Here is a 21915-nt window from a genome sequence, read left to right as displayed (position 1 = left end):
AAGGAGAACCTTCCCCCTTAGTTAATTGAATGTCCTTGCTGCACACTATTATGCACCTCAGTAGGGGACAACACCTCATCTGATTCGCACGCAAATTTAAAAGAGAAAATGACGACAGAGGGTTTAATGGAGCAGAATGGATAGCACTGCAATCAGAAGTAATGCCAAAGCCTGGGCCTGAACAAAAGCTCTCAGCCAAGGAAAGAAAGTGCCTGTGATTCAGCCCCCAGTCCCATTTTTCCCTTGAAGCACTGGGCTCCCAGTAAATGCTGAAGTGTCCTGATTGCTAGGGGATGTAGAACAGGGAAGAAAGGCTTAAATGAAAACCTTTACATCCATACTATTTGCTTTTGCACCTAGTGCTTGCTCTTTTGTGAACCAGTAGCCGATGCCCACTGTAGTCAGAAGCTGAGGGCTTCAAGAAGAGCCACACTTTCTAAGCACCTAGCCTCAGTTGTTGCTAAGACCTGATTTCTGAGGCAAGAGCATTATTTTTTTCTGGATTGGCTGTTCTCTTGTCCTCTCCTGCTCCACGGGAACTGCTCTTTGCCACAGAAGGAGAAAGAGCCTAGAAGCCTCTGAAAGGAAGGAGCTGGTCACAAGGGAGAGGGTGTGATGACATCCAAGGACTCTGCCTCCTAAGGTTTTGTCAGAATGGGCGAGGTAATTTTATGTTGGAAACCTTTAGATTTTGGCCACCCTTTGTCTCCAGGGAAATTTTCAGCCCTAAGAACAGTGACAGGAAGGTAAAGCACCATCATTATGTGATGCTGGTACAGAAACCCAGCCTCGGCAGGCCAGGTGGATCCCAGTGTCCATCAGGAACTCCTGGCTCAGCCCACAGCTTGTCAGCCCTTGCAGCAACCCAAACACCCATCTGGTGTTGTGTCTAACTTCATTAGAATCCTTCCAGATTTCCTTCCGGCATCCTTAGTGATCAGCCCAAGGTCTACCAGGCTTCTGATGAAGCCTGCTTGGAGCAAGAATTCAAGTCTCATGGCATCAGGCTCAGGGCTTTGTGCACTGATCACTTTTCCACAAATGCAGAAAGGCAACACTGAGAAATACGGAAGGGCTCCTTCTTCCCTCGCGGCTATGTGCATCATTCATCATTTGGAATACTTGCCATGTGGATGCCAATTACTGATTCTTTCTCTCTGGAGAAATTCCTATTAGCAATGTGAGAAGGAGCAAGACCTGGCTTTGAGTCATTTTATCATGCCCGGAATTCCTTCCCTACTGGATGACAACTCAATACAGGTGACAGAGCTCAGAGGTCCCCTGAGTGACAGAGGATGAAGGCTTGGGACCTGCCTGCTGTTGTTTTTATGGGCTGCGGCATCACCACAAAATTTCAGGGAAAAATAGAAAGCTTTTTATTTTTTCAGAGGCTGCAAAGCGAGTGGATGGATTTTAATCTCTTGTTTATTTTAAGTAAAGTAAAAAGATGTGTCATGGAAAAGAAGAGATATCTAGATGTCAAAGTCACTTTTGAAGTGTGATTCTAAACTTTAAAGCGGAAGAGCCCTTTAGCCTGGATGAAACCAACAATACTGAAACTCAAACATGGACTGAGCAAGTAGACCGTGCAGGTCAGGCCATGCGTCTCTTTGCTCTCATTCATAGACCCCCATGTATGTACATGATGGAGTCCCAGGAGCTTCCGAGATCACCCACTGGGAGAGGTAGGGAGCTGAAGAATCTCAAACCAGGCTGCATGAGAGAACTACCTGGGGGCTATAAAAATGACCCATGCTGAGGCCCCAGCCCAGAGAATCTGATTTGATTGAACTGGGGTAGGACCCTAGCATGGGTATTTTCAGCGAGTGGTAGAAATGGTAAACATTTATTAAAAAATGTTTATGAAAACAGAAACAGACTGACAATACAGAGAACAAACTGGTGATTGCCAGATGGGAGGGGGATTGGGGGGCTGAGTGAAAGAGATGATGGGATTAAGAAGTACAAATTGTTAGTTATAAAATAGTCATGGGGACGTGAAATATAGCCTAGGGAATATAGTTAATAATATTATAATAATCATGTATAGTGCTAGGTGACTACTAGACTAATCAGGGCAATCATTTCATAAATTATGTAAATGTCTAACTGCTATGCTGTACACCTGAAACTAATATAATATTAAATGTCAACTGTAATTGAAAAATTTTAAAAAATAAAAATAAAAGCATATTCAGAAAAAATCTTAGCTCCTCCACTAAAAAAAAGTGTTTATGAAAAAGTATAACATCCATATAGTGAGATGCACAAATCTTAATGAGTTTTTATAAATGAATACCTCTGAAACCCCACCCTCCCCCATCAAAATACAGAACATCATCATCCCTCAGAAACCTCAGCATAGGATTTTTAAACTTAAACTCTTATTTTGAAAAATTAAAGCTCTTCAAGTTACAAGAGTATAAAAATGAAATCAGCATGGATAGTTAAAAAATCTCTCCTGTTGATTCTAATATATATATAGGATTGATTGCAATAATTTTCTATATTTGCCATACCTCTGGCATAGAAAGCCTTCAGTAAAGCATGGGCATAAGGTTTTAATAGTCCATTTCTGATTTCTTAACCAGGTCATTATTTCTCAAGGTTCTTTCAACATAGAAACTAATGGCAGCCTCAGATACATTTAATTTTGTTGTATTGTGATTGTAACTCTTCACTCATTGTTTATGATTCACAAGCTCCCCTCTTTCCAGTCATAAATGGATTAGGCAGCTCTTTTTGCTGTAAACAAGAATATATTATGTACGCTTGATAAAAATAAAAGTGGAGATCATGCTAAATTTTCGTGGATCAGTCACTGACTGACGGCAAGACCAGAGACAAAATCTGGAGCCTTCCATACACAGTTCCAGGGCAGGGACATGTGAATGTCAGGAGCCTGAGGATGAAAAGTCTAGTGAGGAAAAACAAAAACAAAAACAAAAGCAACCATGCCCAGGCCTGGTGGAAACACACAGACTGCAGAAGTCGATCTTTGAGTTATGAGTTTAAGAAGCAATCCCTCGCATGGCAGTAAAGTGGCTTTTTCATTCCGAATGGCCAGCTGTGTTGGATGGGAGTTAGATGTTGCCCTACAGAGGAAGATTCCAGGTGGCTGAAGTCCTCAGGTCCCAGATGGAGGAGAAGAAACAACTTTAATTCCTTAGGTGGTGGCAGAAGACAAGCCTCATGATGGATATGGGCAACTGCCTAAATGAGGGCATCTCTGGCCTAGAAGTGAACAGAGTCTAAAAAAGGTAAGCTCATCACTTAAGCTTGGCACTCCACCCTCAACCTACATGTTTGACAAAGAAAAGTTCTCTTGGGGCCAAGTAACCAATTCCTTATGTATTGTTTTTGTTGTTGCTAAACACAATTTTAGTTAGCATGGAACTTTTTAGGTTTATTAAAAGAGAGTATGACAACATGAATTTTATAACTCAGTATTTTAAAATAAATTACAACACATCTGAATACTAAAGTCTGTCTTGTCTTTGCTTTTAGCAATGAGTTGAATTCACTTGATTGTTCCCTAACAGAACTGTTTCATAATAAAAAATTGCTCTGTGCTTAAAAAAAAGGACAGAAAAATAGAAAAGAAAAGTGAATTTTTGAAATCTAAATTTTAGATTGATTACATTTTAGAACAAAGAGTGAGTTTTTGCGTCACATGTAGTTTTATATTGTATTCATACAAACTACACGATTACATTTTAGAACAAAGAGTGAGTTTTTGCGTCACATGTAGTTTTATATTGTATTCATATTTTGCAAACTTCAGCCTGTTTGCGCGCGTGCGTGCACACACACACACACACACACACACACACGAATATAACCAGAACACCTCTCCCCACTTTTCTTTAAATCCATTTTCTATTAAATCCATTTTCCGGATTCTGTTAACCTATCCCTGAATTTCACTGTGGGTGAGAAACTGGGAACTTGTGGGTTCTGAGTGGGAGAATACTGCTCAGAAACATGAAACCTTCAAGTATTTTGAGAAGGCAGGATAAGTGCTTGGGAGAAACTGAGGAGGGGATCTGCAGAGCAAGGACAGCAGAGTTACCTGTTAAGTTCAGCAAATTGATGGTCCATGACAAGACAGAACTCTTCCTGCTGCCATCCCAGTTCTGAGCTACCGGAAGAGTGGGCCTGACATGGGGCCGAGCTTTGGGCCCAGGGATGATAAATAAAGGCACTTGTGTGTGTCTGATGTGTATGACGGTCCCCAAAACAACTGTAAGTCATGTTGCCTTATATGCTGTTATGATCTGTGTATCCTCTCACGTCCACTTGGGTGGGGACCTCAGAGTTGATAGTACATAGGAAACGAAAGAAAGCAATGGCTCTAAAAATAGTAAAATGTAATAATATTCCTAACCGGCCATTGCGCAGTCTTACCTTATACAGATCTCTGTAGAAGTGGAAAAAAATTCTAGGTATTACAAAAGAGAGAAACATGATGAGGACAGTGTTGTTCTCGAACTGGCTCTAACAAGAGAGAAAAGGGATGGGAGTGGAGGCTGAAGTAAAACAAGGTGACCACCCAGCTGGTGCAAGGCCAGCCTCTTACCGTAATGCGGGATGATGGCCCAGGCCATGGCAGAGGCATAGATGCCGCCAATCATCCAGAACATGCAGAGCCAGCTCAGATGCTCGCCCCGCTTCTCTCGGGCCAGCACTTCAGCAAAGTAGGAGAACACAGTAGGAATGGCTCCTCCAATCCTGCCAAGAGGTACAGAGGACACGTGAAACCAGGTCCTGCATAGCCGTGTGAGATGCAGATGCAGCTTTAGCAACACATGCTCTCTCTCTTAGCATACCGAGGAATGTATATATGCTATCATTTTATAAGTTTAATATTATAATCTCTATGTTTAGGATAGGTTTTGCATCCCTTCAAAACCTTGAACCTGCAATTAATCTATGTTACCAAAAGGTGGCAGCAGTGACCTACCCATGTGGTTTATAGAGCTTAGCATAAGATTCTGATGGGCTTTCTGCTGCTCAGTGTTGAATATTTCACGATATTTGTAAAAAAAAAAAAAAAAATCAAAATATTTGATTGATTTAGCAAACGTTTTAATTTTAAAAAGATACTATGTCCCACTGGTGACGTGGTGACTGTGAAAACAGCTTTAAACACTTCTGGGAGGCTGTCTGCAACTGTACTTCCTTGCTGCTACCCTGCAGCAGCTGGTCCTGTAGCCCAAACAGACTGATGTATCGACAAACATAGGATCGATGGAGTTACTTCTTAGATTCACTGCTGAATGAGTACATATCAAAGGGGCCCTGGTAGAATCAAATAAGGAGCTGTTGGTTTAGATACCAACAGAATGGGGTACAATGCTTCCTTCCAGTCAGAGTAATTATGAGATGCTAGCTGAGCTCTGGAGAGACAATATAATCAGTGGTTTCTATTCAGGCTAAGGGTTCTCAAATGAGGGTCTATAGAATAAAAATTTGTTCATTTTAGGGAGATGAGCCATAGAGCTAATGGTCTCTGAATGTGCTGGGTTGGCACAGAAAATGAGATTGCTATATTGATTAGAATGCATATGTTTATTTTGAGTACTCAAGATAGAAATAAAAGAACACTCACTGGTCACCGAACCAATCATCAAATCAAGAATGGGGATCTCCTATCCCCAGTAGCAGTGCTAAAGGATGGGTAGTTTGGATGGCTTTAGTCCTCTAATTGCCAAAGCCACAATTTAAAGAATAATATTCTTTGATATGGGTAATTGTTATTTTATCAATATTATATAAACTATGACTAGAATTATTAGTGGAAAGTGACTATTCTAAAAAAACATTGAGATGTAAACATATAATTTGGGTAAAAGTGGTGTTTCTAAGAAAATATGGCTTCAATCCAACTCCCTTAGGCCTTGTTTGTCATCAGATTGGTGCCTTAAACACCCCTCCCCGCCACCCCAACTTATAGAAGTCTATGCATCCACAGCAGCTGGGGGAAAAGGTAGAGTCATAGATCAGGATTCTAATGCTTCCTGGGAAAAAATTAATCATGCTATTGAGAGAGCTGGAAGAATGCATTCATTCACACAGCACCTAAACGGTATCACGAATACAGATAGTGATGATCAATATGATAAACTGCAAGAAATGATGATAAAAATATGCAGAATTTTCCAGCTACTTCCTGTACACATCTACTTAGCCATTCCTCTACTCACCCTCCCACACACCTGCCATTTACCCATCCATTCATCACCCTCTCAGCCATCCCTTAACCCAGCCAAACTCTAGGCCAGGTACACCACCAGTTGTTGGAGGTACATACATGAAGAACACAGTTCTTGTCCTCAAGGAGCTGACAGAGTCAATTCTAAAGAGGCAATTGAGGCATTAGCATATGGCTAATTTTTCACAATTACACATTGTGAGTCTGAAAATTTTTTTGCTCTATTACTTCTCTCTTGATATCAACAGCACTTTTGCCAAAGGGTATGCTGGGAAATAAAGTATGCCAAAAAGGTCAACGTGTATGCTGGCCAGTCTCATAAAAGGCATTGTCTAAGACAGTGCTTTCCAATAGAAATACCACACGGGCCACATATATTTTCTAGAAAAGACAATAAAACATGGTGACAAAATCATGTAAAGTTAATTTTAATATATATTCATTTATATATATTCCATATAGCCAAATATTATGATTTGACATGTGATCAGTAATTAATGAGATACTTTGCATTCTTTTACATGTGTTAAGCCTTTGAAATCTAGTGCTATGTATTTTGCACTTATAGCACATCTTAATTTGGCCATATTTCAAGTGCTTGGGAGCTACTTGTGGCCAGTTGGACAACATGGGCCTAAGAAAACATTGACTCACTGTTTATAATTTAAGTTTGCAATTATTTTTGGATTAAAGCTAATTTAGTCTGTTGCCTCATCTTCCATATTGGGAGAAGTCTTTCTATTTTGATTCTCTAAATCAGAAATCTTCCTGAACTGGTCAGTTCAAAACATTTATTTAGTGCCTATCATGTGTTATATAAAATCAGAGATATTTCTTGTTGAATCTGAGACAGCACGGCCTGGTGATTATGAGCATAGACTATGTAGCCAGATTGCCTGGGTATGACTACAGCACCTACTGTATGACCTTGAACAATTACTTAACCTCTCTGTGCCTCAATTGCCTCATCCATAAAGTGCGTAGAATAAATAGTATCTTCCTCATAGGGTCACCATAAGGTTTTTGAGTCAATATTTATAAAGCGCTTAACACAGCCTCTCTCACAAGGCAAGCACTATATAGGTGCTTGATACAACATACTTTAAAAAATTTGAAACATTTTAAATGGGTCTTCATTTTTCCAATAATGATAAGGAAGTAAAACATATCTTACGAGAAAGACTACTTTGAAGAGAAGCATTATAGTTTAGAATTAGACTAAAACCTCGGGGTCTATTGAACATTTGGAAGTCAATCTATCTGTGCCTCAATTTTCTAGTTTAAGAAAGGCATAATATTTTTGCATATCTAATTATTTTTTAAATTTGCAGAAATAAATGAGATGCTACATACAAAACATTTTGAAGGATTCCAGTTAACGGTGATCATATTTCTACAAAGCAAAGGCATTCTGGTTATTGTAACTTAATACAGCGAATGGATAGATATTGCAAAGAGCTGTGAAGAATGCATTTGTGAGGTTCCATTTGCAGAGGGAGAAGTGACCATTCACTTACGATAGACAGACACATTGAAATTTCATTTTAATGTCTGTTGCTGTTATATTTTTTCTCCTGACCTTCATGCTCAGCAGTGCCAGGCCATCCGTGAGCAGTTCCCAACTCTGACATTGCCCAGCATCTGAAGCATTATCATTCCCGTAATTAACAGTGGCTGGAAACAAATAATTTAATTCCGGGCAAATGAAAATGAATCAATGGTGTCAACTCCATTTCCCATCTTTCTAATTTTCTGTAACAAAAGAGGAGAGGGAAGTATCTGTCCCTTGGAGTGAGATTCACTTACAAAAGTGAGAGACATGAATAATTGGTGATGTCCTATACCTCATTCCTACAAAACACTGTTGTCTCTGGAAGGAAAATCATTCTTTGTATTGAATGAATATTTAAAGTCACACAGAATTTGGCAACTGGACATATTTATGTTTCTAAGAAAATATATACTCATGACTTGGTGTGGTGAATTAAGAGGAAAGCACATTTAGAGCCAATGAAACCATAAGCCCAGGTAGACTTCAGGCTAAAACAAGAATCCCTTCCAGTCATTGTTACCTGCAGAAACAGGAATATAACATAGTGCTGCTAATGATGCTTCAGTAATGAAATAAGATAGAGCAACCTATGGCACTTGCAATAAAATCAACATAAATATATCTTAACCCTGGATTCAGAATGCACAGTTTACTTGTTTACAGAGTCGCTAGTTCAAGAGGATTTAATTGCAACTTAAATCCTAGCTGTTCATTCCTGTTTCTATCACTAAACCTTAATCTGCAAAATGAAGAGTTTGGACTATGCCCCAGAAATTCTCTTTCTCCTCTGAGATTTCCAGTGAGCGGAACTGGTGAACAGGTGCTGTATCAATGTCAAGATTCTGTCAGTAGAATGGTAACTGGGAAATAACCACAGGATGGATTCAGGGACTCACTGAACCCACTTTGAGGCAGACCTGAACTAAAACTCCATTGATCACCCGACCTCCATAAGTCCCTATTCTGATTGGTGGACCACAGTGACACTTTGGGTCTCCTGGAATTAGTGTCAGTTCAGAGCTAGTGCCTAGTTAATAAGCCCTGAAAAGCCTGATTGTTTCCTTTTCCCTCATGAACAGTAAACCTGGTAAAAGGCCATAGGTCCCTTGGGAAAGGCTGGGAGAAAGATTAACAGCATAAATTTTCAGAAGTGTACCAGGGCCCTTCCTCAAGGAGACTTAGTATCCCCTTCATTCAAGGGGTTCTTTATAAACTGGCTCAAGTCTGGGAATTGATTGAGTGTAAGTGAACTTGGGTTTCTGGACTCCCATTCCTGTGCCAACTTCCCAAAGGTACAGTGTGTTCACCTCTGGTATAACAATTTAGAGAGCCTAGCTGAGTTAGCAATACACAGTCTGTGCTTTGCCAGGTAAATTATGTTATTTAGAGGTCAGCAGCCCTGAGCTGACGGCTGAAAATTTTTTTGTCTGTGACAGGGAAGAAGATGATGCCATGAGTATACCCAAGTAGTCTCTGCTTCTAGTAGAGACTGCTTGGATTTAAAGGCTGATCTTTATATTTCTATACTGCCCTTGAATTAGCTTCTGGACAGTCTATTAGTTTCAAATATTTTGCAGCCACCATAATGGCCCTTTTCTCTGCAATCAATTGGGTTGACCATGTCGCAACCCAGATTGGCAATTAACATAGCCATTATAATTTGACCACAGTCAGGTAATTTTGAGTCTGTGGATATGGTTTGAAATTTCCTGGATAAGACTGTAAATGGAAAGGACTGGAAAGTTTAGAACACAAGCTATTAGCTTTCTCCTGACAGGCATATGGTAACACATAGATAATAGAAAGCAGAAGGAAGTCTTGGCCTTTCTGGTAGCGAGGTTGTTTTAGCCTATGGACCCTGAGAAGGTACTTTAACAAATAGCCTCACGTAACACTTGTTTTTCCTTAGGTATTTCAATTCACTGAAAATTAGGCCCATTGAATCCCCTTGAATCCATGAGCCAAATTACCTCCCCAAGTCTTCAGTGTATGTAGCCAATCTCACACAGATCTCTGAGCACCAAAGGTCCCCTCTTCTGAAAAGACCCCTTTTTCCATCATTACAAAGCAATTATTGATTCTGATCATTTTTTTCCAAGGGAAAAATATTTTTACACCTTTGCCAAACTTTCCAACCCTCTAGATTTACTAAAACTATTTACTGAAATGCATTCACACTGAGGAAGTGTCTTGACATCTGTGCAGCTTAGTTTCATATTTGCAAAGTACTCACTGTGAACAATGTAGTATATGAGGGGCTATAAGAAGATTAAAAATAACATCAGAAAAATTTGTGGCTAATCCACCAGTCTCAATGTGTGCACAAATCTTGTGGCAGAAAACGATATAAATTATTTTGAATGAATTATAAAAGTGACCATCAGTCTGCATGGGGAAATCTTTACACTCTTGAAGCAATTCACTTATATAGTCTTTCTCTCTGGTACTGTACATCCTTACTAACCTTAGCTCTAATTTGAAAGTACTACTATATATAATTAAGAAGACATGTGGTAGTTCCCTGCTCCTCTCTTTTGACAAAATTGTGTTTTGTTGTGTGGGTACCATCAACAACCAGAGCTGATGTGCTTCTCATATTCATCACCCGGTATTGTCTTCTTCCCTTTCTTTTTTCTCTTTCTTATTTTATATGACACCTATAGATTCATCTTATGCTAGACACCTTAGAATGTCTCTCTAATGAAAATAAAGTTCTCAAGCACGAATTAGAAATTTAGATTTTTACTATTTTTCCCTTATCGAAGCAGTTTCTTGGACTCTCCTAATTTAACTATTGGATATTTATAAGCTGAGGATTCACTTAGAATAGCAATAAGTGATTCATGTTCTCTAAAGAAAATGACTACACCATTGGTTATACTATGCCATTGCACTTGGCTAACAGTACAACTTCCGTAATTCAACAGAAGTCAGGAACTTATTACATCTCAGGAAGCAGACTTCCTACCTAGTTAAATATGCTGTTAACATAGATCAATTAAAAAACAAACAAACGTTTATTTGAGACACTGTTATCATGGATTTAAGAGCATGTCTAAATAGTTTGAACCTTTAATTAGTTCTTAATGTAGGACCAGAGCTATTTCTTGCTTAAATTAAATTTTCAGAAGAAAAATACATTTATAAACGTGCTCTCTATAGAAACAGCATTCCATTTAAAACAATACCAATTTCCTAAAAGTAAAACGCTAAAAGAATCAGCCACGAGAACACAGACGTGTATTCCCTTCTCTTCTGGATTTAAAGGCTGATCTTTATATTTCTAAGAACAAGCACTGTGGCTCCTAAGAGTGACAATGAAGATAAGGAAGGAGATGTTAAGGGACAATTTCTTGGTAATAGGGTCCTCTAGGGTAGAGAACATGTACAATTATGAAGAATAAATGCATTACTATAAAATATGAAGGAGAAAACCTTACCCGAATCCAGAAAGTAAGCGACAGAAGAGAAAGAAGCCATAACCTTGAACAAATGAAGAAAGGAAGGCAAAGAATCCGTTGACAGACATGCAAATCAGAAGAGACTGTTTCCTTCCCACTTTGTCTGCCAGTCCTCCCCAGAAGAACGCCCCCACCATCATCCCGAGGTACACTATGCTGCCTGCAACACACAGAAAACAAAGAAACACATAAGAGATTGAGAGTAAACGACACATGTAACAGCAAATAAACAAGGGACAAAATACATTCCAGCATTTTGCATGGGGAAAATTTTCCTTAAAAATATACCCTTTAGGACTCACAAATCAGCTTTCAAGTTGGAAAGTAAGCTCTGTGGGCTACCTTCTGCTGCCACGATCAATGGCAAAAACGAAAGACAAAACGATCATGTTCTCACCAGCATCATGGTAACGGGTAGGTATAAAGAGTCCCCACACAGAATAATCCTGGAATTTGATTCATGGTCATGTCACCTTTGGTTTGAATGCCATGCTCAGTACCATGACAAGGCCAAGATGGAACAAGGGCTCTCATGTCAAAGCAGATTCTTCAGTTTGCTTGAAGTGTCTTTCTGTAGCAAATGACCTGGGCTAAGGTCAGGCCCTTAGGGATCTTCTAGAGGATTCCATGGGTTCTTTCTCTCTATTCCCTTCTGAAAGCCCTGGCCCTTTCTTGGGAAGGAAAACAGGGAAGGTGAGTTTAGAAATTACAAGAATTAATCTTAAAATAGGCTCAAGCTCTGCTCACAAGAGAAAACTTTTTCTTGGAGTCAGGAGTTTAAGGAGCCTGAGGAGAAGGGATATAGCTGTCAGTCATTTGGGAACTTAACATGGTTGGCTTTTCTTCTAAAAGGGAAACAAACGGAAAATCAAGAGTTAGATAGCTGCCCCTCTTGCGTCACTGTGAGTATACACTTGAATTTTCTAATTTACTTGCTTCTAAAAAACCAGGTCCCTAGAAGCTCTGCCCAGAATCTGTCTCAGGAGGAAATAACGTTAGATATGGCAGATGTTACTCCAGGGAGGTTTCTAACAGAGTGTGCAATGTCTGGGGGAAATGGCATAGTTAGTAATGAAAGTTTGTTATTTCTGGATGTGGTGTTAAATAAGCTGCTACATCTTTCATCCATTTCTGCTTTCCCTTGCTTTAGCAAAGCACCATTTGAACAGTCCCTTTTCAAAAGCGCATTCAAGATATCCAGAAGCATCTAAGTAAGAAGCTTAAAAAAAAAAAAAAAATCCCACTAATTTATTTATTGCTTTAGACTAGTTTGGGAAATACTCTTTTTAAACATTCACCCCAAATTTGTTTGCTTGACACACAGTTAATGGATCAACATGAGACCAAGAAGGAAGACATTTGGCAAAGTCTGGTGATCCTCACATCAATGACGTGCAAATGGTGCTTTGCAGATAGATAATCCAGTGCAGACAGCTACAATGAATCAGTGAATGACCAGTGTTGGAGCAATTTGTACAATTAGACAAAATAAAAGCTGTCTTTATTCAGACCGGGGTACTGCAAAGAGGTGCTGGTCATCCTTGCCTGAGTGCAGATGGCGTATTTTACTCTGTACTACGGGGCTGACTACATACCGTGCTTCTCAATAAACAGATTACTCATATTATGAGGCCCGATTCATGTCTAAAGACATTTCAAAGACTGTATCAGCAGAAGACAAAGGAATTCCAAAAGCAGACAGATTCACTTGGAGAAATGCATGTGCAGCATATCTCTTATTTACCGCAATAAGAAGCTCAAGTTTGCCACTTGTGTCTTTCAGAATAATCAGTTGCTAAACTTGTTCATAATAATGTATGTATCTTTAAGGATCTGTATCTGTAATCTGAAAACATGGGAGTCTATCTTGGAGCTCCAGGAACAAAAAATGGTCCCTAGCACTTGCTGAACCATTACCAGTTCTAAGTGTTTGTGTGAATTATCTTATTTAATCCTAATGACAACGCTTGGAGGTTAATACCATGGAAGCCCAGTTCGCTGGTGAGGAAACTGAGACACAGAGAAGTTAATGATTTGACCACAGAAAAGTGAGTGGTGACTATATCCCAGTTTGTCAGCAGTTCTTTGTATAATGTGGATCCTGGCTGTCCTCCTGTGAAAACATCCCAGTTTGTCCAAGCTCCTGTATGCGGGTGCCGTCTAGAACTGGAAGTAGTACATCAAATGTCTCTGAGGTGCCTTCTCTCTGGGCACTATACTCATAGAGTTAGTTAAGTCTGGAGTAGCAGAAAATGATAGACAGGAGCTAGGGGAAAATGCTGCTTCATTCTACCCTGACATAGGACAAGAGGTGCACTACTCCTTCTAAAACGTTCCAAATGGGCGCATTAGTAACCCTCAGTGGGGGAAAGGGGTAGTAAGGGGAGTCAATGCTGAAAATAGCTCAGCGACGCCAGAGGAAAAATCAAAATCTAATCTCTTGCTAAAAAAGAAGAGGCTCCGGCACTACAGTCCAGAGGAGGGCAAGTCCCTGGCTTTTCCCGAATGGGAGAGATGATGCTTCTGCTGAGGGGGCCTCTCTTTCCTGTTATTTCCCTTCTTCTCTGCAGTCGTCTGCAGCCTCTTCGTCTTCACTAATCCATATCATGGCTTTATGAAGCGGTGATTCCAGCACTTTAAGGGCTCAAAGTTGGGTGTTGGATCTCCCCGCCCAGCAGAAGCGTGAGGACACGGCCCCATCCCAGGAGCTTCCACAAGCTCAGAGGTAGTAGAGGCTGAGCTCACTGAGCTTGCCCTGGACTTTGGTGATGGAGACAGCATAGGGACTTGACAGGAAGCAGAAAACCCTCATTTGTCATTCTCACCTTGTACTTAAGCCATTTGAAAAATAAAGCTTAAAAATAACATTTATAGGAGTTTTAATATACAAAAGAGTCAAATGTAAACGGCCCATCCTTCAGTTCCCCCAGATATCCCTATTAACATATATTTAAACAAACAAATATGCCTACATGGCCAAAAATTCAAACCATGTAGCAATGTATAAGATGAAAATAAAAGTCTCCTTCTCTTTCATCCTGACCCTCTTCTCAAAGGTAACTATTATCATTTTCCTCTGATTCTACCCGCAAGTTTGTACATATAAATTTATAAAACTGGATACCCTATAGGAACTGCCTATTAAATACAGGCGGTTTTATTTTTTCCTCTGTAGTGTTTATCTTTTCTCCTCTTGTGTGTAGCATACTTAAACTAAGCAAACCAGAAATAAATCTGTCAGAATTTGAATAACTACTTCAAAATACATTTCATATATTTCAGAAAAGCTATTAAGAGAAAACCAAAGAATTTTTCTCTTTCTTGTATTATTTCTATGCCTAAAATAAACACATCTCAATTTCTTTATGAGAGAGGATATTAAATTCAATTTTAAAGAATTTGTTGAGTGCCTACTATGCATGACTTTTCCTGAAATGCTAGAAATATAAGGATTTATAAGTCGTGATCCCTGGCCTTGGAGAAAGTAAAACACAGCAAACGTGTGTCCGATGCCTACTCTAAGCCAGGAGAGGAAGGAGACAGTTTCACTCTCATTACTTCCTACAACCCTCCCAACAACATCTGATCATGGCCATTACAGAGAGGGGCATCCAGACCAGAAACGTACATAGCCTCCTGGAGACATATGACCAGGATAGGATTGTGCCGAAGTACTCACTCAGATACCTGGGCTCCAAGTACCCAAGGTCTCTTTCTGCTTCATCAAGATGGCTTAAAGAGCTCGTAATTCAGTGAGTGAGACAATAAACACATAACTGAATGAGCCTAACCGAGATGCCCTATTGAAGGAAGGCGTAACTGGGAACAGAGGGGCAGGAGGTGGCTACTAATTGTGACTGTGGGCTCTGAGAAAGTTTCGGTAAGGAGGAAATACCTGAGCTGATTCTGAGGGATAAGGAAGATTTCAAGATGGAATTAACTTCCTCCACAACTGACAGATTTAGAAAAAAATAATGTAGTATTAAGCTGTGGTTCTACTTGGGTTAAAAATATGTTTCAGATCTAAAGATAATAATCTTTTGTGCCTATGTTGGATTATTATTGGTGCTTAGACTGTTCCACTGAGCATGCTATGAACAGAATTAAGCCTACCCAGGAGCTTATTTGAGACAAACAGCACAATTAGAAGGGTCATTGATTGATCATGTGATCTAATTAAATTCAAACCTTTCAATGTTAGCGAAGGCACAAGGTGAATAAAACTGGAAACACTCTGAATTGTCAGAAGACAAACTGTACTTCCTGCCTTGTTTGTTTTATATTTTCATGTAGTCTTCACAATGTTATGATGGGAGTCCTTGAAAACTCAGAGCAAAGATGTGTTCTTGATATAGACCATCCTTCTTAGCTTTCCACTCTTCATGATGCTGCTAATGGTCAGAATTAAAAGGTATTTTAGTTCAAAGTCCCTTATTTTACATGTGGAAAAACTGAGGCTGTGAGAAGCCAGTATTTTAAATCAGGTTTTCTAGATCCTTGCTCCTCAGAGTATGACCCCTAGACTAACAGCACCGGCACACTGGGGGAACTTGCTAGAAATGCTCTAAGGCTCTACTCTGGTCCTACAGACTCAGAATCCGCATTGGAACAAGATCCCCACATGATCTGGGTGCACTCAGATTTTAAAGCACTTTTAGGCTGGTGTGCTTTCCATTATAACACATAATCTATGTTTTGTTTTTGTTTTCTACTTAAAGTTTGTATTTGTCTAATACATATTTGAAAGGAGAAGATGCAGGCTCCAGAATATGTTAATGCCAACAACACAGAATGAGCAAGATCTCCCTCCAAAGGGCAAGCAGCAACTCCAGGCCCCTCCTAGGACCTGCCTCCCTCAGGACTAGAGGCAGGCCTCCCATGTTGAGAGGCCAGGCTATGATTCCTGGATCCCTTCATGAATCTAATGAAGATTTCATTTTAGCTAGGCTTTCAGGATGTTGAAGCTGACCTGAGAAATAAACACAGTCTGAGGCTCACTCGACTCCTCCCCACAGCTGGGCTCAGGCCATTCTTGGCAGCCTAGCCTCTTGCCTTTCAGAAGATAAAAGGGGCCTCAAGCATGACTTCCCCATTAAGGTATTTCTAACATGGGGGCTGATTCCATTTTATTTAATCATACCCTCAATTCTCCTGACAAATATTATATTTCCATTTCTGTCTCTTTGCTAAGCTGCTTTAGATTCTTTCTGACAATCCCTAAGGGGCCACATCTTTTCCCCCAGCACCATTTTAAACCATATTTAAACTGAACAGAACATTTTAAGAAATGGTCTACATTATGTTTTTCTCATAGTGATTTTTAGCCTGTAAGCTTTAAAAAATTATTTTAAGTACTTCAGTTATCCATGGATAATGTATTACTCTATAGTTCACTGCACTATTTATTCACAAATTGATTTTCAGTGAAAAACATTTTGTGCTGGTATTTTAAATTCAATGATAAATAAATAACGTCCACGAGGCGATGATTGCACTCACCTTTTATAAGGGGTTTTCTTAGGTTAAAAGAAATTATAAGTCAAAGTAAAAAAAACATAAATCTTTAAGAATAACAATAACTGTTCTGGAAATGGTTGTTGAAATGAATAATATCATACAATCTATTGTAGTCACAGAATTAAGAAAAAACACTTTATTGCCTAAATTGTGCTCATTACTTTTTAGATATTACTCTTTACACAAGAAGCAGCTGCATTTATCTTCCCAAAGGTAGGGTTTTCTCCCACAAACTTGAGTTATACCAACAGTAGAAGCCCACTTAGCCAATTTTTAACCAACTCAATGGATTAACCAGCCCATCCACAAACACAGAAAACTACTTCTTTGAACTTTCTCCTTGAACTCACCGTCTTCCTTCTGCTTCCACTAGCAGCACTGTAGGCTTACTGTATTTACACTCGACTTGTTTATGTCAGTTCTGCGTGTTATTAATTATGTATTTCATTTAACATCAATTACGTGAATAATGAAATATGAGTATGAAAGGAACTGGAGCTACTTCTATAAAAACTAACTTAAGAAAGATGTGGGGAAGACTAGATGCAAAAGGAAATTATTGTTATTAAATAAATGTGATTAATACAACTCTAAACTGAAAAAGTTCACAAAATTGAAAGATTCTGTGCTCAGATTGAGACATCCATGTCTTTAAGCCCTCACTCCACTTTAAAAAAATTAAAAATGAAAATCAAAGCCATATAATGGCTATGGTATTACAAGAAAAACAATGGGGCACTTCAGCTTGAAAATCTCTTCTCAGATAAAAGTCTTTGCTTCTGCATCCAAAGATGGTCAAATAAATGTATGCTTGTATATTTAAAACACAATATTTAAGTACATATATATATTAGATATTTTCCTGCTTTTACCAACTGTACTATTACCTTTTTTTTTTAACCAATCGACCAATTACCACTCCAGATTTAATTAGAAGGGGTTTCTAGATAATGGTGTTGGTCAGCACTGCAAAGCTGGCTAAGTCTTTGTGTTCTGTCTGGGGGGTGGGGTGGGGTGGGGAGTAAGATGAGGGAGGGGAATCTCTCTTCCTTGCTGCCCCCAAAATGGGTGACTATGAATATGGCCATCCTTCAGCCAGACCCCACTGCAGTCCATAAAAGGCTGATTCCAGGGAACACTATCTGTCCCCAGCTGCCCCTGCACCTAGCTAACGCAAATAAGGCTGCAGCATCTCCCTCTGTGTCTACAATATACTGTTTCTCTTCACCACTGGTTTCAAATTCTGTGCTTGAATTTTTAGAAATTTCACTGAATATGCTGAAAAGTGGACCCATTATGAAAGCAATGGGGTCGAGGTCGGGGAAGAAAGAGAACTGGCTTTTGTTGTTGTTGTTGTTTCATAACCAAGTGCAACACCCTTCGTCTTCATCCCACTACCGTTGATCACTCTGAACTTCAAGGTCAGGCAACAAATAGTTAAGAGCCCAGGCTTCTGAAACACACGGCCTAGATCTGACTTTTTGTTCCACCATCTACTAGCTGTTCAGTCCTGGGTAAATTACTTAATTTCTTTGTGCCTTAATTTTCTCCTCTGTATAATGGGATCAAAAATAGGACCTACCTCAGAGGGTTTTTGAGGTATTAAGTGGGATAAAGCATTTAGCACTTTATCTGTAAAACACAGTTATTCAGTACAAAACAACAGCTAATGTAACTATTGGTGTGAGGGAAAGAAAGAAAAGGACAAAATGGCGATGAAAAGACAACAGGAAGAAAGGGAGTGGCCTTTAGAATAGTGTAGAAAGTGAAATTATAGCTTTTGCCTTCCCTCAGCTCAACTTCTGAAAAGAAGTCACCTGAAACAACATTGGAAAAGTAATCTAATTTTTTAAATCTCAGAGACTTATTGTTTTGCAACTTGAAACTATTTAAATAATCGATAAACTTCTCCTACAGCCGACCCTTCACTTTTTCCAATTTCTAGTTTTAGTAGCCACAGGTAAGTGACATTATGTGTTCAAATACATCTATGGACTTTCACAAAATCAAAATAAAGAAAGTAATAATATCAAAGGCATATGTACAAATGAAAAAAAAAGAAAACCTTTCTAATTTGCAATGGAGAATATCTGCAACAAAAGTCAGCTCACCTTTGCTAGAAAGAACTGTAAATATCAGATGCAGTCTACAGAACATCTCTGACTGTTACATTTGGAAAGTGTGACATTTAAGTTCGTTGGTCCAGGCAGAGACTGATGCATCTGCTTGCATAAGCGGGTAATACCATATCAAGCGACATCACTACTTGTTACCTAAGTCCTCCTGGGCGCTAAACAGCCTGTGAAAGCCCAAAGACACTTTCACTGAATCCAGTGAGCCAACTGCAGAAGAAGAGTTCTAATAAGGAAGCCCAATCTATCCTCTATATCTTTTCTCAAATGACTAGTATACAGCATGTCCACTGGATAGGGGAAGAGATATTAAAATATTTTCTGCATGTGTGGCTCTGCAGCTCACAATTACAGCTCACTTGGTGTTCAAAACAATAAAGAAAGAAGTATTAGGAATCAAGAGCATTGTAGTGAGTCACATTATGGTGTGCTATGGATATCACATATCGGTTCCACACAATGGGATCCCTGTCTCTGCAAACTTCCCCCACTCCAAGGCCTGTGCTGTGGGAGACAGGTGGTAAGTGACTGAACCCTTTTCCAATAACCCCAATCACTGACCTACAAATAAAGCGGATGGTCATTAATTCCACAGCTCTTGTTGAGCTCCTGCTGTAAGCCAGGCATTTTGCAAGGTATGAGGAAAGGGGATGGGGAAGAAGGGCATGGAGCAGTGGGAAGAAGTCCAGAAACATGGAACAGTTGTGGCCTTTACTCTCAAGCAGCTCACGGCCTGGTGCAGTGGTTTCAGTCAATAGCTGCACAGTAGAGTCACCTGGGGAGCTTTAAGAACAACAACACTGATGCCTCAGCTGCACCTCCAGACGTTCTGTATTTAAGGTAGGACTTAAGCAACAGGACTTTTAAAAACTTCCCACATGATTCTAATATGAACCGGGGGCTTTAAACCTTTGGTTTCCTGGGAGATCAAAAATAGGTAAATCACCACCACCACCACTAAATAAAACACATGGTATATAATTAAGGTGAGTACATTTTGCTTAAGAGGAAAAAAGAAAGGAGTGACTTAATTAGTTCCAGGGAATTCTGAGAAGCTTCCCATAGAAGATAACAGTGGGTCATGCTGAGTTTTAAACAATGAGTAAGAATTCTCCATAAAAGGGGAAAGTTCCAAAGGCAAAAAGAAGATCAAGTTCATAGGTTTGGAGTTGTGTCAGAGCACAGTACACCAAGGGGACTCTAGGTTGTTCAGTATGGGTGGAATATTAGTTCTTCTGCAGAGGTGAGAGCAGCAAAAGTTGAGGCTGGAAGACAAGTTGGAGTCAACCCAAGGAGTTGTCCTTTGTCCTTTGGTAATCTAAAAATAAGCCTGGACATTATCCATACCTGAGAAGTTCATTTTGGCAACTATGTGAAGGATAAACTGCAGGGATTGAAGACTGAGGGGAGGGCTGGGGAGAAGAGAGCCTGGACCACACCAAGCGATTGAGGCCCGAGGTGCTTGGAGCACAAAATTTAAGGAAGTGCTCACTCTTAGGTGCCAACTCTGCACTTGCCTGACCCTGAGAGTGGGTGCTTCCTTAAACTTTGTGCACTAGGTACCTCACTCTCTTCACCCTAGTCCTGACCCTGGGTGGGGGTGGGGGATAGCTGATAATGTAAATTTGTACAGCCACCTTGAAAAACAGTATGGAGGTACCTCAAAAAATTAAGAATAGAGATACCATATGACTCAGCAATCCCTCTTCTGGGTATCTACTAGAAAAATTTGAGAACATTTATTTGTAGCCACTCTAGCCTCTGAGGGGAGCCAAAGTTCCCCCTCATTTCACCCAGCAAAGAAGAATTCTCAGTCAACAAAATAGAAACTTTGAAGACTTAAAAATAAGGCCAGAGTAGTTAAGGTGGAATCATTTCTTATCCATGGAGTGTTTTCTCTTGCATCATCTTCAGCTCCCACACCCCTTATTTGAACATTATAAATATATATATACTCCTATGTTCATTGCAGCATTATTCATGGCAGCTAAGACATGGAAACAACGTAAGTGCCCTTCGATGAATGATTAGATAAAGATGTGGTACATATATACAATGCAATACTACTCAGCCATAAGAAAAGATGAAATACTGCCATTTGCGACCACATGGAATGATCTTGAGAGTATCATGTTAAGTGAAATAAGGCAGATGCGAAAGGACACAAATCATATGGTTTCATTCATACGTGGTATGTAAAATAGAAAGCAACAAACAAACAAACAAAACAATCAAACTCATAGACACAGACAACAGAATGGTGGTAACCAGAGGCGAAGGGAGTGGAGGGGGAGGATGGAGAGGGTTAAGGGGTCAAATAGATGGTAATGGAGGGAGACCGGACTTTGTGTGGTGAGCACACAATGCAATATACAGATGATGCATTATAGAATTGTACACCTGAAACTTATAAAATGTTATTAACCAACATCACCCCAAAAATTAAAAAAAAAAAAAAAGACTTGCTAAAGGAATATCACTGAGAAGTAGCCCAGGAAAGGAATAATGGCAGCCTGACTCAAGGCAGAAGTAGCGGGCTTGGAAGAGTGACAAGGCTGGAGGTACTTTTCTTAGTCAGAATCCACAGTTCCTGTAAACTGAGCGATTAGGCAAGGAAGAGTGAAAACTGACACTGAGGATTCTGGCTTGGGATAAGTTGTGATAAAATTAAGAGAGAGAGAGAATAAAAGAGGGGGCAGGTCTGACAGGGCCAATGTCATAAACAAGTAAGGAAGATGTTTAGATCAGGCCACAGTAGGACAGCAGACACTACATGCAAATCAATAAGGCGATGATCAATATAGCTGATCATCAGGAAATGCTTATTGAAAGAAGCAGGGCTTTAGTTGAGTGTCAAAACAAACAAACAAACAAACAAACAAACACCAAAAAACAAGGAGAATATAAAGAAAAGGATGGATGGGCAGGCAGAATGGCATTTTCTCTTATTCTCAGACCTATATATAACAGTCCCGGAAAGGCCTGGAGTGGGAGAGAGCGTGAGAAGGTTGAGAAGGTTAGAAGGGTAGGAGCCTGGGT

At 39.7% G+C, this 21915-nt stretch overlaps 1 protein-coding gene across 2 annotated transcripts in view; it reads right to left on the bottom strand.

The window, feature by feature from the left end:
- Window positions 1–21915, bottom strand: part of SV2C (synaptic vesicle glycoprotein 2C) — a 123392-nt gene that overhangs the window by 66803 nt on the left and 34674 nt on the right. For both annotated transcript variants that reach the window (XM_006913154.1, XM_025047834.1), the window contains exons 2-3: window positions 11207–11387; window positions 4580–4731 (exon numbers count right to left, since the gene is read on the bottom strand). In XM_006913154.1, the coding sequence (XP_006913216.1) occupies window positions 4580–4731; window positions 11207–11387 (333 nt within the window). The remainder of the gene's footprint in view (window positions 1–4579; window positions 4732–11206; window positions 11388–21915) is intronic.

Source organism: Pteropus alecto, unplaced genomic scaffold (assembly GCF_000325575.1).
Source record: "Pteropus alecto unplaced genomic scaffold, ASM32557v1 scaffold20, whole genome shotgun sequence".
NCBI lineage: Eukaryota > Metazoa > Chordata > Mammalia > Chiroptera > Pteropodidae > Pteropus > Pteropus alecto.
The sequence above is the reverse complement of the archived record's forward strand: the minus strand, read 5'-3'. Positions and strand labels throughout refer to the sequence as shown.